The following is a 17127-nucleotide window of genomic DNA, read 5'->3' as shown; positions in this document are numbered from 1 at the left end:
ATGACACTTCCAGCGATTTCTCTCGACGGTATTTAAATGTATACTTGCTTTTTGGCAGGAACTGTCTTTTGCAAGTTCCAAAGTTTTAGGGTATGGTCCTCAGAGGCCGTTACCAGCACAGGCTCTACAGGATGAAAAGCTAATGCCCGCACTCCATCGAAGTGGCTGCGTAGCGTATACTTAGGATTCCATGTTTTCCGAAAGGCATCTTTGTTGGCTGGCAGCTAAAGTAAGAATGCATATTGTTAACATCTAAGTAAGAGAGGCACACGGCTAAAAGCTTGTCGGCTGTGGCCTCTTCATTGCCACATGTATCACAGAACACAAACTGAAGCATAAGTTCAATAAATGTTATCAAGGAATCTGTTCTGCTAGGATTGCATTGCAATGCTGTGGAATGACCTTCAGTACCAACTCTTGCATTTTTATAAGAATACCGATAACGTATTTCTTTTCATTTTGAAAGCAGGTTTTTCTAAATCTGCTGCTTGTATAGAAAATGTTGAGGATTTATGACAGCCTCCTGAAGTTTAGATAGAAAATGTTGTATAGAAATGTTGTATAGAAAATGTTGTATACAAAATATTGTATAGAAATGTTGTTGTTTAGATAGAAAAAGTTGTATAGAAAATGTTGAGGATTTATGACAGCCTCCTGAAGTTTTAATAAACACAAGCTACCTAAGAGGATTTCTGATGGTTAAAGAAGACAAACTTCCATATCCCATTGTCCTTCTCCTCCCCTAATTCCTATCTTTATTACAACACAATACATCATACCTGAGTCATCTTTCTTTCACATCATCTCAGTTTATGTATGTGTCTCTCTACCTTTTAAAGGATTTTGATTATAAAAACCTTTTCGGGATGCACTTGAAACAATGTAAATACTACAAAGATACTGTCGTTAAATGCCAACTACAGTAAGTTTCTTGTTGATTTTACAAGAATCTTATCTGGTGTGTGTCATTAATACATTTTATTGTGGAGACCTATTTATAATAATCATATGAAATAATATGCATGGTGCATAGCTGCAGACCTACATTATGTGGAACATTCTAAGAATGGACTACTGTTAGATCTATTTGAAAATAAAGTTGTACTTACATCATAACTGTAATCTGCATCATTAGCTACAGTCAAGTCTGCAAGGTCCCCAAGGCCCAGAACACTTAACAAAACGTCATCTGAACCCATAATAAATGACTTGCCCCCTCCAGATGGAAACGTAATTGGCTCAGCTACAAGAGACAAAAAATTGTTTATTAAGATCAGGAGATTAAGAATTGGTAAGATTTTAATAAGAACCAAGAATTAAAGCTCAACAATTCCCCCAAAGAAGTATATTTTGCATTAGCACATTTACATTTATATGTTAAATTTCATTAATAAAACATGGTATCTACTAATAAATCCCTTCTTACATATTTGTAGTCACTAACATCTGTAACTATAATAATGCTGTAATTTTTTTGTTTCCCTTTCCACACATTGATTCCCCTTTTGAGTATAATTTTACTGATCTGTTTTATTGATTACTAATGGCCATAAATAAGCAAGAGATAAATATTGCATCAGAGCTGTTTCAGTTTCGTTTAATATTCACTTACCTTTTCAAACATGCCATTATGCACTGTTATTCAAAATGAAATTTGTGCCTTTTCCCCCTCAAATAACCTTTCACTGAAAATATAAAATAGTTGCAATCCTATAAACAATGTAATCCCTCTGAGTAAGTCCCACTGAACTCAATGGACTTACTTCTTAAGAAGGCATGGACAGAATTACCAAACTACTGCCTCACTGAATATTTTTAAAAATTATGTTTTGATTTGTTTTAATAGGGCAAATGAACAGTGTCTGTACTTGATTATTAAGAGATAAGATGAAGAGGCATTCACTCATTTAAGCCTAGGGTGAAATTCAGTAGAAGTGAAATGGCTTTAAATCCAGCACATGCCATATTAAGAGAAGGGGATAGGAATTTTCTCCAGTTGTCCCTTCCTACTTCAGCCTCCTGCACCCCCCAAAAAAACTTTTCCAGAGGGTTGGGGGACCCTCCAGAATAGCATGGAAGGTGGCCGTGGGGGCTGAAAGGGAAAGGGAAAATCAGAGACAATCACTCCCTTTTCTCTTAGGTTAGCATATGCTCCCCGCCCCCAAGCAAAAGCCGTTTTCAAGTGGAACAGCATTCCACCAGATTTCCTCACTAATTCCTACTTTATTTTTCAATAGTTTGCTAAAAATCAGTGAAGTGGCGCTTTCAAATGTATTTACAATTTCAGAAAATTGTTTTCTTTTAAGAGAATTTAACCTGCTTTTGGACCAACATAACATTCCATAATGTCACATTTTCAATTTTAGTTTTCTTTGTATCTTTACTTTCAAAAGCAGGCATCATCAGGCTACCTATCCTACAGACCTTTCTCTACTTCCAAATCTGAAGGAATCAGTTTTCAAAGCATGCACAATTGTTATTTAGACCAAGCAATTTAATAATTAATTATTTTTAGAATGAATACATTGACTATCTACAATATGAGGAAGTCTAAATTTTGTCAAGTTTGTATTTTCCTGATACTGAAGTTCCAGGCGAAGTACAGTGGTGCCTCGCAAGACGAAATTAATCCGTTCTGTGAGGCTCTTCGTATAGCGGTTTTTTCGTCTTGCGAAGCAAGACCATTGACAGCTTAGCGGATTAGCGCTATTAGCGGTTTAGCGGCTTTTAGCGGATCAGCTGATAAGCGGCTTAGGAAAAGGGGGGGAGGGGAAAAAACCCGCAGGAACTCGCAAGACATTTTTGTCTTGCAAAGCAAGCCCATAGGGAAATTCGTTTTGCGAAGCGCCTCCAAAACGGAAAACCCTTTCGTCTAGCGGGTTTTCCGTCTTGCGAGGCGTTCGTCTTGCGGGGCACCACTGTAAATGAACAAAATAACCAGGAGAATCAGACACAGCAAAAAGAAAACAAAACTTTAAAAATCTACTGCTGCTGTTAATAGACTATACAACGAGCAGTGGGAAAGGAAGGCAAAGCTCAAAACAACATGCTATTTTCACATTATGCAGCTTGCCAAAAGAATAAAATTCCAACATAAAGTGCAGGAATGCTGCACTCTAGTGAGAGAATGAAGTCACACATGTATATAAACTGATCCATCCAGTTGCTCTACATTAAAATGACTACCTCCTTCCAATGGTTTATTTCCTAATTTCTTTTCTTTTTTAAAGGATCAGGCTGGGGAGTTGCTTCAAGGTAGTTCTGTGCATCTTTAGAAGAGAACTGATTTCCATGATGTGCCATTTGCACAAGACTGCACATACAACTTTTGCTGTCAATACAGGACAACTAACAGTAACAGTGCATAAGCACAAACCTTGTTCAAACACCACATACTAAGGGTTTTGCCTGGCCAACATATGAATATCAAGGAAAACCTCATTTTTTTATTTTTAAGATAGAACTGTCCTTAAGATAGGATTTCCTTTGTTTTAGGGAATATTTTAGGAGCAAATTTGGGACTAATTTTGAAAACATCAGAACACGTACTTTGATTACCAACGCTAAAATGCTGAGCTAACAGCATTTTATTTCAGATGGTGAGCAAAGCACAAATAATTTCCACTGAACACTGGTGCAATATGTTTGGATAAGGACAGACTTTTTTAAAAAAATACTGTCAACAAAGTATAATTAATAAAACTTCAGAGAAGGGTATCATTTACCAATTTACCTTATTGTTGCTTAATATTTGCTATGCACTACTGTTATATTATTAAGCTTTATAATCAAGTAAACATACAAAATCTGGGTATTGATTTCTGTTATACAAGACAAAAAAGCTAAAGTACTGAAGTGGTATTCTTTCGCAAAGCCATGTTGCCCAGCAACAATGGCATCTAAATGTTAGCACTGGGTTTGGAGGGGCTATACAAGTGTGGTTTTAAAAGAAAATCTTCTAAAAATAAAATAAGTAGGTGAATTTGTTGTACCTTCCTCTGCTCTTGCACCTTCATGATCAGTCATTCTAGAAGAGGGTGACCTAGATTGATTAATGACTCCTGAAGGGATGTGGGGTAGCTCATCATCGCCCAGATCAGCTATCATGTCGTGCAGTTTAGTCCTGTTGACCCCTGTAAATTAATGTCAGCAGCAAAGGTTCATTTGATTGCCACCGCTTGACCTGACAGCCATTTACATGCCCAGTTTGCTAATCAATATTGTTGTTTGAATGTAATCTCGTTATAAGACACATGATGGAGTGTGTGTGTGTGTGTGTGTGTCTCTGTGTGTGTATTTACATGATGTTGTGTTGGAAAATGAATTAAGATCTCTTTTTTAAAAAAGGGATTCCAACTTGTTCTTTGTGTAATTGCTATTTGCTGTGCTTAAGATAAAAGAGAAGCTTGAATGTTTGAATTCCCTAAGAATGTAATCCTTGAACAAATGTATATTAATTATATATTGACAAAAAAATCCAGTATTTATATTAAAAGCTAGCATCACCAAGAAAGAACAAACTTTACCAAAAGAAGGGACAAAAGTAAAGGTGAATAGGTGGCTGGGAGGCAACAAACTGTTAACTTTCCCCTTTTGTGTTTTTAAATAGGTAATTGGGCAATTTAAAAATATTCATCTACCACAGTTGTAAGAAATTTTAGTAGTATAAAATAATTCTTGTATCTGGAAACTTAGCTTCAAATTAATACTCTGGCCTATAAAGTGCTTTAAACTAAAATGAGTGCAGAATCTCCAAAGAAATTTTCATAAATAATAAACCATAATCATATATTTAAAGTCAGAGAGATAGGAGGTGGAGTCTCCTCAGTCTGTTTTGGCCGACAGAACTACCAGCTCTTCTTCTTAGCCAGGTAACCACAAGTCCTTCATTACAATAAATAAATTTCTCAATAAATTCTAAAACTACTCTTTTCACTTCAAGATCCCTACTCATCCAAGTTTTACCACTAAATAAAACACAATGTCCTTAGATTACAAAAGATGGAGTTATTCTACACAAAGCGAAATAAAAGACCACACCATTTTTTACTGACACTCTAAAAAGTGCTATATATGTATATACTAGGGTTGCCAAAACCCATTACATTCCCCCCACATTAACTCACTACATTCCCCTTCCCACTCCATGCAACTGCTAAATTCGCTTTTCACCTTCCCAACCCCATTTCTGATGACACTACTACTCACTTCTATTTTGTGGTCCCTCTTTGCACTAGTTTTCACTTTTACCCCGTGTCCATGCCTCCTCCCACTGTCAGTATGTTTAAGTGACAAAAGACAAATGAGCTTTTAGTTACTATTCCAAAATTATGAACAGCCCTTTCATTTAGAAAGAACACGGGTCACCCTCACCAAGCTTTTAATGCTTTTATCTAATATTGAAACTTTTATCATCTCTGCACTTTTCTGAAACTATGCAAGATATGATTTTTCCACTTCTATACTGAGAAAAAATGATGGACAGTACAAATTTGGAAGGACACAGTTGCTCTTGGGACAAGGAGTTGAGAGACACCTGCAAGCATATCTGAACAGTGAGATGAGCCAGAGGAGAGCTGCAGAGTGATATCCCGCAGGCTATAAACTCTAAAGTGCTAATCATTTTAAAACCAGGACCTTGAGTAATCATAAGTCTGTGTTGTAAATAGAACACACAGCCTAGTCTTATGGCAGTTGCCAACTGTCTCAAGAGAAAGAATGCAAGAATGCTGGCAAAACAGGGAAAGGATAGAACAGGGGGTGCTCAATCATACCCTAAATGCTAGTTTCTAAGGATTTGAAGTGGGTCTCACTTTGCCCAGTGATTCTGTCTGAACAAAGAGATGTTGTGTTCCGTGACAGGAACTCCATAACTGCTATCATTCTTAAATGAGACCTGAAGCCCTGTGTTATGAACTGGTGTCATCTTTACTTGGGAAATGTGGTACACCTGAATGTTCTCTGAATTACAAGAGTGTACTGTGAACAGCACTAACAAGAATGGGAGTGTGAATGAACATATTTTACAAGTCAGGCTACCCAATTGGTGAAACCCAAGAGCAAACTCTGTACTTGTCACATTGAAATCAATATAGAACTGACATATCATCATGCTATCTTCTACCTATTAACATTTTCAGAGGCAGTCACTGGAAGTTCCAACTATTTGTTATGTAGAGATCAAATCAGAATGTGATGAACCATTTTTGTATTACTGTTCTAGTACAGTTGCATTCTTTGTGGTATTTGGCTGCCTTGGTTCTGTTGGGAAAGGAGGGATATGCATTTTTATATAAAGACATTTTTCTTTAATAAATCAGATGCATCCTGTTGATTTTTTTTTATGTTGAAAAGCCTGAAGTTATTTTAGTAGCTGCATCACCTGGGAATATTACAAGCAGAGGACACTGATTCCCTAGAACCAATGAAAACAGCTGTGCCCGTAATATCCAGCTGTTCTGATTTCTAAACTCTTGTAGAACCTCTCTACATTTTTTGGTTTTCTGTAGATTTGCAACATGTACACCATTTCATTACTATTTGTGAGGAAATAGACACCTTACTGCAAAAACAGTTCATTAGTCAACATTTTATCCTATATACTTTAAATATATATGCTGCAAAATAGTTTGATGTGGAAGCAGAGTCTGTCTCCAAACATATATTGCAGCTCCATAATAACTTTACAACAGACGTCTCTGTATTTGTCAGCACAGGATGGAGTTATATAATGGGCATGGGGCATTTCCTGAGGAGGCAAGAAAGACCCATTCAGAATAAAGTATTTAGTATTGGATTAAGCATATAATGCAAGGAACATGCAACACTATTTTTTAAAAATGAAAAAAATGCATGCACAAATCTATTTATAGTGTTAAATGTTTGCATACAAAGCCAATCTAGCATCAATATTTTGCTACAAGAGTACAAAAGATACGCTTTGATAACAGCATTCCTATGCATGCATTTGTGGAAGAAAATCTCACTGATGGGTTTAACTTCTGAGTACACAATTATAATTGGGCAACAATGTCAAATCTACAGACTGATGTTTATATCTAATGCTGTTTGTGTGTGAGCAAAACAGATATTTGCTTTCACCTTTCTCTCTCTCCCCCTACAGACCTCCATGCACCCTCAAAATTTGTTTCAGAAATTTAGTGAACATTCTGAAGCAGCTTTGGGGGCAGGGGGAGAGGAAGTCTGTTCACACAGTGTTGGATTTGCCCCCTGTATATATTTTACATTTCTGCTTCTTCTGCCTTAAGTCTACTTTCTATCTTGACCAAAGTTTATTTGGCTAGGCAGCATTTCTCAAACCCCAGCTTAAAAACCCTGGCTATGTTCCAAGTCCTCCAAACTATTGCTGCAGAATATGAATGAACAGAATTCTTGGAAACTGATGTGTTTAAGAATCTGTGGACTAGTGAACTAATCCAACACTGCCTAAGATGAGAACTAGAATAGGACATCTCAAACTAGTTGGCAGGGCGATAGCAGTTGATGTGGCTAGAAGCTCCGATCTGTTCCTTGACTTTCTGCTGCTTCTATGGTTATCACAGCAGGTTTGGTGATTACAGTGCTAAATATTTGTTCATGGGAGGAAAGTATCTCTATCTATGCTGCAGGATCCTTTCCCCATTTCAAGTTCATACTGTGTGTTCCACCACTGCCGAGTTTGAGAATCACTGAGATTCTCAGATTAAAAAACGAAAGACTGCTGCAGACTCTTGTCATCCCAGTAGTGTTTGAGGGAAGAAGATGCTGAATTTATCAGCCCCACACTCAGCATGGTGAAAATTAAGCTACAAAATTAGCTGCCAGGGCTACTCATACAGACTTGCTTGATCGTCAATAGGAGCAGCTCCTTCTGCACCGACAACTATCCTTTTCCCAGAGTTCTCCATGATCAGCAGAGAAAGGATAAAACTATTACTTCTGGGTGGCTTTTGCAGAAGCAGCACGAGACTCTTCGTGCTGTTGACAAAGCCACAGACAAAGCTCAGCCCCTTTTGCCACTTTCATTCTTCAAAGTCAGCACAAACTGGTAGAAAAGATAATGTCCCTCCAAACCCTCTGCAAGCATGAGGATTTTGGGGACGGTTTGATTCCCACTTCACTTCATGTGATATTTTAGCAGTAGCAGTGTGAAGTGCAATGAGATATGGCTCCTCCCAAGTCCTAGTACTAGTCCATAATTAGTAAGCCAAGCCAAAATCTGCAGACTGTTGTTAGAAATACCTTTCACAGACAGAAAACTCTCTTGCTTCCTCAAATTCCTTTTAAAAAAACAACTCTACTAACTTTGGCAAACAGACAAAGGAAGACACAACACTATTAATTTGTCTCAGGTTTCAAGTTCTCATTTTCTTTCCAAATTGTTCCTAAGCAATGCTGAAGCAACTGGTCCACCTCCTGCTCCCTTCACCAGGTTAGCATATTTAAATTTCATTTGAGATGTAGTTCTGATTTGCATATTTAAGGTATGTTGGAAAGTTAAAGTTGGTTGCCCCCCAAATAGCAAAGTGTTAAAATGGAGCAGTAAAAACAGAATACATTAGAAAAAAACCTGTCAAAATTCAGAATCTGCACTTACTCTTTACCCCTTTCTTCCCCTTTCGTTCCTTCTTGTACTGTTCCTTCAGTTTACTTATTAGTCCCTGGTCTACATCCCAAACCTCAGCAGTTGGGGACAGGTCATCTTTGTCTACATGCAGCATATTATTGAAACAAAAATAATCAGCAGTTGGCAATGCAAGCTGTCTGTGAGTGTTATAGGTTAATCATCAATACAAAATGTTATTCAGTTACATTTCAGTATTATAAAGGTGCAGTTTGTTACTGTTTTGCAAAATGCTTCCCTTTTGGTAAAAAGAAATATTCCCCACACATTATAATAATTTGTCAACAGTAAAGAAGAAAAACTTCTTTGCATTCACTGATATGAAAAAATTAATGGATTAACGCTAATGTATGAAAATACTGCATCTTTAGTAAGACAATATTAACAAATTATTCAGCCAGACTTAAATAAGCAAATCAATATTTTCCATGCAATACAACTCATGAATGTGCAACTGAATTAAGTGTCAGCACCATTTTGTTCATGAAAACTACCATGCATTTCTCCTCCGGTCTTGCTCTACATGCAATAAGATCTAGTAGTGCTAAAACACATCTAAATCATCATAAAGGGAAGGGTTTTTTTGTTTCAGGTTATTAAAAACATTAACGAAATTCATAGCGTTTCCTTTTTCCTTTTTTTAATTAAAAAAGTGACCAGTTCTATTTATGCTGTAACTCAAGCAGTCACGACAAATTCTGGAAAAAATAAAGTGATGGAAGAATAGGCTTGTCTACATTTATAATTTAAGTAATGAACATTAAAGCATTTATACCCATATTATAAAACACAGTGCATAGAACTTCCACTGAAGACACTGAGGCTGTATGAAATAAGTTTGGGTATGGTGTTATCTTAAAAGAATTAGCACAGGCACACTTAGTTGAGAAAGCTTGTAAGGAAAGAGAGCTCACTTCCACTCTACAGCAAGGTCAATAGATGTGTTCTGAGCATATGAAACATAAATATTTTAATGAACTAGTAAATCATGATCCAAGGTGGATTTTTGTAAGATTAATGCTTGTGCTCTACTTACTTGGAACTAATCCCTGTTGAACTCAACAGTACTTACTTCCAGGAGCAGTCAGTGAGGAGTGGTGGCACCACACAGCTCGTCTCCTCAAAGAGGCAAGTGAAGTCAATGCAAAGTGGGCAGAACAGTGGAGTCTAGAGGCACTGCGGCCCTACTGCAACTAAACAGCTCCAAGCTCTCTGCTGCTGGAAAGCCAGGTGTGCAGCTGTGCTCCTCCTCACTGCCTTACTCCTGCTCCTTTCTAAGTATATAAAGGATTAGGTTGCAACTTAGAAGTTCCCAGCCAGCATTCCTATTAATATAGTGTAGCAAGCATAAATACCCGATTTCTTTCCTAAACAATGAAGTATTTCTTTGTTTTATTCAGTCTCTATTCCTGTTTACAAGATAGTTCCCACTTCCAGGATAATACACATTATAAGCTTAGGAGTAAGTGTGCACTTCCTTCTCTGACTATCTTACTGTGGAAAGAAGTTGACTTGGGAACTAGGAGATTCTGCAAGATAGGACCTGGCTGGGTTCAAACAAACAAAAAAGAGCCACTATCCACCATCATTTGGCACTATATCCAGCTACTTATGAAGGAGCAGATAGCTGGTGATGTAAAATTAGAGGGGTCCACACCTGATTTCATCAAAACAAGTGTGATCTGAATACTCTCAAAAGTTTTAACCAAATGTTATGATATTATTTCTGCTTCAAGTGAGTAAGTTATTTAGGATCAGGTAGAGAATCAATTTAAATGCTATATTTAATAATAGGTGTTCAGAAGGACACTTTAATGTTGCTTCCTCTCTACTAGAAATCAACCATTAAATTAAATTATGATGATCCCCACGTGACCACAGGAATGATGCTTACACACTGGGCTTAACCATGGTTCACTGAAGGAAGACTGCATTTTTATAGTTGCCTGAGCATGGGATAAAATTGCATTAAAAGAACACAAAAGCTGCTACTAGAAACACCTAAGGAATGGATCCCGAAGAAGCAATTCCAATTGGTGGCAAACATACTATTCAAGTATCTGCTGAATAAAGTCTATTACAACAACCAATACCTGTTGGCAGACAAGGGAGCAAGCATGGACTGAGATCATATGCTAACTGAATGGAATGAATCCTTTTGCAATATCCAAGACTTTTCTTGCTGCCACAAAATTATTGGGGAAAGGTGCTAGGACTTCACCAAGACAGCAACGTGAAATGCACAGGGTGGATGCTGAAATGAGTTTCTTCACTTCTCTCTCCCCTTTGTTCCTTACACTGAATAGGTAGGTAAACATAAAGGTAAAGGACCCCTGGACGGTTAAGTCCTGTCAAATTTGACTATGGGCTACAGCGCTCATCTCCACTTTCAGGCAGAGAGAGCCAGCATTTGTCTGCAGACAGTTTTCCGGGTCATGTGGCCAGCATGACTAAACTGTTTCTGGTGCTGAGTACACTAAGTACTACCAAAGGAATGGGAAAGGGTCACAGCTCAGTGCCAGAACATCTGCGTCACATGCAGAGGGTCACAGATTCAGTCCCCAGCACCTGCCAGACAAGTTGGAAAGTACTTCCTGTCTGAAACCCCAAAGAGCTGCTGACATTAACTATAGACAAAACTGTGCTAGATGGACCATTGGTCTGACAGATTACTATGCTTTTATATTAATAATGATACAACTCTAGTTAACTGATCAAATTTATCTGATTTGTAAAGCCTATGTTCTAGCTGTACTTAATTCGAGTTCTTCCCACCCAACATGAATTAGGAAAGAGTCAATTTCATTAGATTTTGCTCAATTTTTAAAAAATAAAGGATTACGGTAACTCCCTATGGGCGGATTTATGTGGGCATCAAGAAAACAATCTGAAGTGGCAACACATTCAATGACTTTTATCATAAGAAGCTCTTACATAAAGTGTCTGGCAGTAGGAGACCATTGTCCCCCCTAGTTTCCAAAAAAGCCTCTCCTGAGAATCAGAGAGCTCTCCTGAGATATGGTAGACGGGCGTGGGATTCAGCAGAGGCTCCCCACAGGAAAAAGGGGGATAGAATGGATTCCCCCTGCAGCTCCCAGCAACACCTTTTCAGGGGATTGCATGGGGAAGGAGAAATCTGTGAAAATCAACTATCCATTTTCTTCATTACAAATTCTGTTTGTCATGAAGGTCACTTCTTGGGAAGATGAAGAGAGCCAGTCACCACTGGACAAATGCCTCCAAAAAAGCTGGTTAGAAAACTCTTCAAGTAATTTGCATGTGCTGCTCCTCCTCTCTTGCAGGAGACTTCACTTTCATTTTTTGTCCCAACCTTGAAAGATGCTTTAGAAAACTACTGAATACAATCTTTACAACAAGAATAGGTGGTTTGGGGGATCCAGGCACTATAAAAAACTCTAAAACAGGGCCAATCTTTGTTCCCTCCAAACAAGTATCCAAACAAGAGTCCAAAGAATAACAACAGATGGGGAGGCATGCAGGGGGAGGTGAAGCCAAGCCTCAAGGGAAAAACTTTCTTAAAGAAGGAGCTGGAAAAATAAAGGAGCTAAAAACAGAGGAGCTGTGAAAAATAGGGGGGATGTAGTTTAAATTATTTCTGGGTGGGCAAAATGAGAAAAATCAGCTTCTGCCCGGAGTCAGATAGGAAACTAAACTGAAGCCTAGAAGAGATGAGGAGTACAAGCAAATTACTTGGAAAAGCTTCCTGTCTAGGCCAGTTGGAAATATTAACCCAGTTGTGACTAGCTCCCTTCATCCACCAGGAGAATTTCACTGAGCAGAAGTATGGTTAAAAACAGACAATACTAGGAGAAAAGGTAGATTGTTGCCCAAGTGGTACTTGAACCCTCATTATCAAAAATAACTAAATCGCAATATAAATGCCAAAACAGGCACAAGTAACAGATGTGGCATAAACCCCACTTAAAAGAAAAAGCAGCAAACCCAACAGGAAATTTTATCTTTGCATTTCAAATGGTATTGCTAATAGTTGGAGCCAAGCTTCACCTTTCATATACGGAAAGGCTCCTTATGCCCATAGACTGCTTTCGATACAATGGGGGAAAGCTGCTTGTTTGCCTGCCTGACTCTGCTGATTTCTCCCAACCTCTGCAGCCCCCAGTGCCACCTTCCTACACAGCTCTGGAGGGTCCCCCAAGCCTCTGGAGCAGTGTCAGAAGTGGCACAAGGAGCTGCAGACAAAGCAGAGAACCTCCCACCTGCTGACAGGAGCACCCCTTGCACCAAACTCTGTTGACTGCAGGAAGGGCATGGCTGGGACTGCTGAGCTTTTCAGCGTCTGCCTCTTCTAGGTTTCCCATTCTGAAGTTCTCAGCCAAGGGCCGGAATGAAAACCATTACACAGCTGGGAAGAGCTGATTAAGACCGTATTGCTCAAAAATGGGAACAGTTGCCTATCAGTGATGGGGAAATCTAAAAGATCCAGGAATCGTGAAGATATGGCATTACGAAATATCAAGCAGACTGAACTGGATCAATACTTTTTGACACCTAAATAAGTATGGCTCTGCAGTTTACAATCCCAGCGGGATGCTTCCGCCAGCATAAAGTCTGGAGTCGGCCAAGCATCTTGGCATAAGATTTGTTCCATGACTTTTAGATAAACATCTAAACAGTGGCCTAATTTTTTTAAATAAATGGTGGATTAAATTAGTGTTTGATCTTTCTATTTCAGCATTCTGAACTCTTGATTGAAGTGCTACAGCTCAATACAAAAACTAATACTGCTAGTTCAAAAAGAAAAGTTTTGTGTTATAAAGCCAAGTTTGCCACACAAATCCAGATAAATTAATCAAAGTACAGAAACACTTTAGCATGCTCATCTACTCAATTTCTAGGACATTAGGAAGTGGGTAAAGACCCTTACATTTAACACCCTGGGTGTTTTGAGCAGCACTAGCCTACATTGTTAACAGATTATAAAGGCTTTCAGCTCTACACTTCCAAATAAGCAGTCACAACAGACAACAGGCACTTTTGTAGCCTTTTGTTATATGTGGAGTTCTCTGAATTGGGGCAAGCGAATTGAATTCAGGAAATAAATTTTACTATTTGCAAATTAGGGAATAAAAGCACATAAATAAGTGCTATCTTTGCAACAAATAGCTTACTTTATATTACACAATACATCTATAGTGATCTCACTTCTGATACTTTGTTTATAACTACAGGCACCTTGATCCTAGCTATCTTGCTTGAAAGTAAGTTCCACTGATTTCAATGGAACTTCCAGATAAGTATGCTTTTTTTACTATTTATATTATTGCATTATTTTAAAGTTCATTATATATTCTGGGAAAAGATAACCAATTTAGAATACTAAGCTGCCGGTCTTGCCAACAGTAAATGCACCATCTGCTTCAAGTATTAGTTTATCTTAAACAAATAAAAACAAAACAAATTACTTATTTAAAAAACCACCCAAATGATTGGAAACTATTATCTGCTTAAGCAAGGAAAGAATAGAAGATATAGGATAAGAAATAAAAGGTTGACCACCAAACTTCTAAAATTCTAAGAAATAAGAGCACACAGGGAAATGGAATACAAGGAGAAACAGATGTCATACTTAAATCTGAATACATTTAGACTTTTGTAATTAAAGAGTATGAAATCTACCATTCATTCTTTTTTTCCCTTTCCTTTTTTATAGCATCTGAATACCACAAATAATTCAGTTTTTGGTTTTGATGCATATGTGTGGGCACATAGAGAATTATCTTTAAGTTTTATGTGATTGTTTCTTTACACTTCTTACCCCATTCTGTCCCATCTCCTGAACTCCTTGCCTCTCCGGCTCCCTCTCCATCTTCTGCAGTTACCAAGAAATCAAACTCTTTCAAGGCTTCTTCTGTGTCTGGATCATCTGTTAGGTCAGCTGCTAGCCCTTCATTTCCAATCTAAAATAGATTGTGACATAATCAGTTTTAGGGACAATACGCTTTGAGAAACCATGTTTTTTAGGTTCTCCCCCAAGATTGCCATTTGGTGTACTTCTGAATACAAATATCATTTTGTCTAAAATAAAGAGCAATGCATTAAATGTACTTAATCCATTACATGTGTTTGTAGAAAGGGGCTTCTTAGTTTATTTTTGTTTGTTTGTGTTATGTATTTTGGGTTGTGAACTACTATGTGAAGGTCAGATGATGGGCAGTATACAAATAAAATAATAAATATGGAAGGAGATTAAATTGTGCTATTACTCTACAGCTATGTATATGAAGTTAAAATCTGCAAGGAATTGTTTTAGTGCTGATAAGGAGACACACTATCTGAAAACACAGGTTTGTGATTGTAGTAGAGAACCCTTTTTACTACTGATGCCTCCATATTATTAACCCCTCAAACACTCAAATTTTTCTTCATCTAATCAGTTGTTTGGTTCCCCACCAGTGGATTGGCACGATGTACATGAGAATGGGGAACCAGACACACTCCTCTCCCCACTTAGAAGGCGTTCATAAGCTATTGTTTTTACTTTCCTTTAACTGCTGTGTTGTCTGGTGCAACAAACTGTGATGAAGGCTAATTTCAAGCAAGACAACTTCAAACCACTGTTTTAAATCTGGCTTGTTGAAGCTCACCGTAACTAGAATAAATCACAGTTGCTAGACTGGGCAAAACAGGAAACCACGTAAAAGCAGATGCATAAGCTCTCAAACTTCTCCTGTCAGCCACATGAGAGGAGTTCAAGGCTCACTGCAGCTTGTGCATGTAGCACTAAACTGTGGGTTACTGTGATGTGCAAAAGAAATGGTTTACTTAGTTCATTTATACCACCCACTTTCCTCAAAGATGTTCAAGATAGTGCACCTTGTCATCTTCCTCACCATATATCATCTCCCTCACCCTATTTATCTTCACAGCACTGTGAGGGAGATTAGACTAAAATAGAGATTACCATAGGCCACCCAGTGATCCTCATAGCTGAGTGGAGATTAGAACCAGGGTCTTTCCAATCCTGGTTCAACACTCAATCACCATGCCATATTGACTTTCAACCATCTGAACAGATATAAGGGAGCATTATATGTTCTACATTTCAATACATTATGTACCTATTCCAGCCAGTTATTTTCAGCCTGCTTTACCTCAGTTCAGGGAAGCACTGCAGAAGTTACAGTCTTAAACTCTTCAAGTAGGTTCAATTAACTTTATTCCAAAATCTGTTGGATTACTAGCTGTGTACTGACAGTGGTAATAAGATGACCCTATCTGTGCTTTTGGGTTGAACAACAGAACAATAAAACTAAGACTTTTTTTTACTTTGTGTTTTTTATTTATCCGGTGTTTTTCTTTTCCGTCTGCAATATCTTCTATCATGTCACTTTCTTCTTCTTCATCACTATCATCTGCATTTTCCAAGAAATTAAATGTTTCAAGAACATCACCAGGGTTCCTACAAGAGAAAAATATTTTCAATGTTGGTAAACACCTATGGCTGCTTTCTGAATTAAGATTCCATGGTCAAGAAAACCATTTTAAAAATCTCATTGATATGCACAAAGACAACAAGGAATATGGGATTTCAAAGATTTCTAGCTAAATTTTCAGATTTTTCCTCCGAGGATTTGGTACACAGAACAGGTATTTTTGAATTACTGCCTCACCTCCTTCCACTTTTTTATTCTCTAGGAAGGCAGGGCAGTATGTTGCTTTTTTCTCAGTCTGTAGCAGGTTGTCTGTGCCACAGTTTGAAGGAAGTGGTAAAAAGTGTCAGGTCTAGAAGACAGCAAAAGCAGGATGGTTGCTTCTAGTATCTCCAAACTAGACCAAAGATCCCCTGAGGAAAGTAAGCAGCAATTCACATGCAATGAAGGCCCAGAATGCTTCTCACTTGAAAATAGAAGCACCCTCTAAGTGAAGAAACACATACTGGATTTATACATATTATAATTATCACTTTCTAATGCAGTAGATTCTCCTAGATAAAAAAGATGTCAGTTTTTAGGTACATATAGACATCTGCTTCAGCCAAAAGACAGAATATGTTTTTTAAATGAATAAAGAACATTGCATTGCCTACCTTTTATTGTCCTGTCCCTTTTGTTTTGATTCTCCACCATTAAGAATCTGTTCCAAATTTTTTGTCTCCACTGAGCCATTTGGTTCTGAACTGGAAAGCCCAAGTAAAGACCTCACCCTCTGTGACCGTACATCCAATATTGTATCTGTGTAACCTACTTCCTGAAGATACCTAATGAATAAGAGTGAAAGCATTATCTTCATATACATACACAAACTCCCACATATCTTAATAAGATGTGATTTACAAGGATTTATGGTATCAATACTGAATTGTTTTGGGTTTTAAAAAACAAATTACTGAATTGCCTCCAGGCTCTATTGATTTGCACTTCCAAGTGTTCCTTCCCATGCAATACTTCCCCATAAGAAAGACATATTTTAAAATACTTGCTTCTATGTGTATAGGCTACCATAAGCGATCATAAAACAATCTC

At 37.8% G+C, this 17127-nt stretch overlaps 1 protein-coding gene across 4 annotated transcripts in view; it reads right to left on the bottom strand.

The window, feature by feature from the left end:
- The window catches only part of STRN3 (striatin 3), a 45099-nt gene that overhangs the window by 8617 nt on the left and 19355 nt on the right, over positions 1-17127 (bottom strand). The window contains exons 5-11 of one of the 4 annotated variants that reach the window (XM_081860012.1): positions 16692-16862; positions 15932-16064; positions 14421-14562; positions 8597-8707; positions 3993-4133; positions 1110-1243; positions 49-224 (exon numbers count right to left, since the gene is read on the bottom strand). In XM_081860012.1, the coding sequence (XP_081716138.1) occupies positions 49-224; positions 1110-1243; positions 3993-4133; positions 8597-8707; positions 14421-14562; positions 15932-16064; positions 16692-16862 (1008 nt within the window). The remainder of the gene's footprint in view (positions 1-48; positions 225-1109; positions 1244-3992; positions 4134-8596; positions 8708-14420; positions 14563-15931; positions 16065-16691; positions 16863-17127) is intronic. The other 3 variants (XM_081860014.1, XM_081860013.1, XM_081860015.1) reach the window with 3 other exon arrangements.

Source organism: Podarcis erhardii (assembly GCF_964252035.2).
Source record: "Podarcis erhardii genome assembly, chromosome: 1".
In the NCBI taxonomy this organism is placed as follows: Eukaryota; Metazoa; Chordata; class Lepidosauria; order Squamata; family Lacertidae; genus Podarcis; species Podarcis erhardii.
The sequence above is the reverse complement of the archived record's forward strand: the minus strand, read 5'-3'. Positions and strand labels throughout refer to the sequence as shown.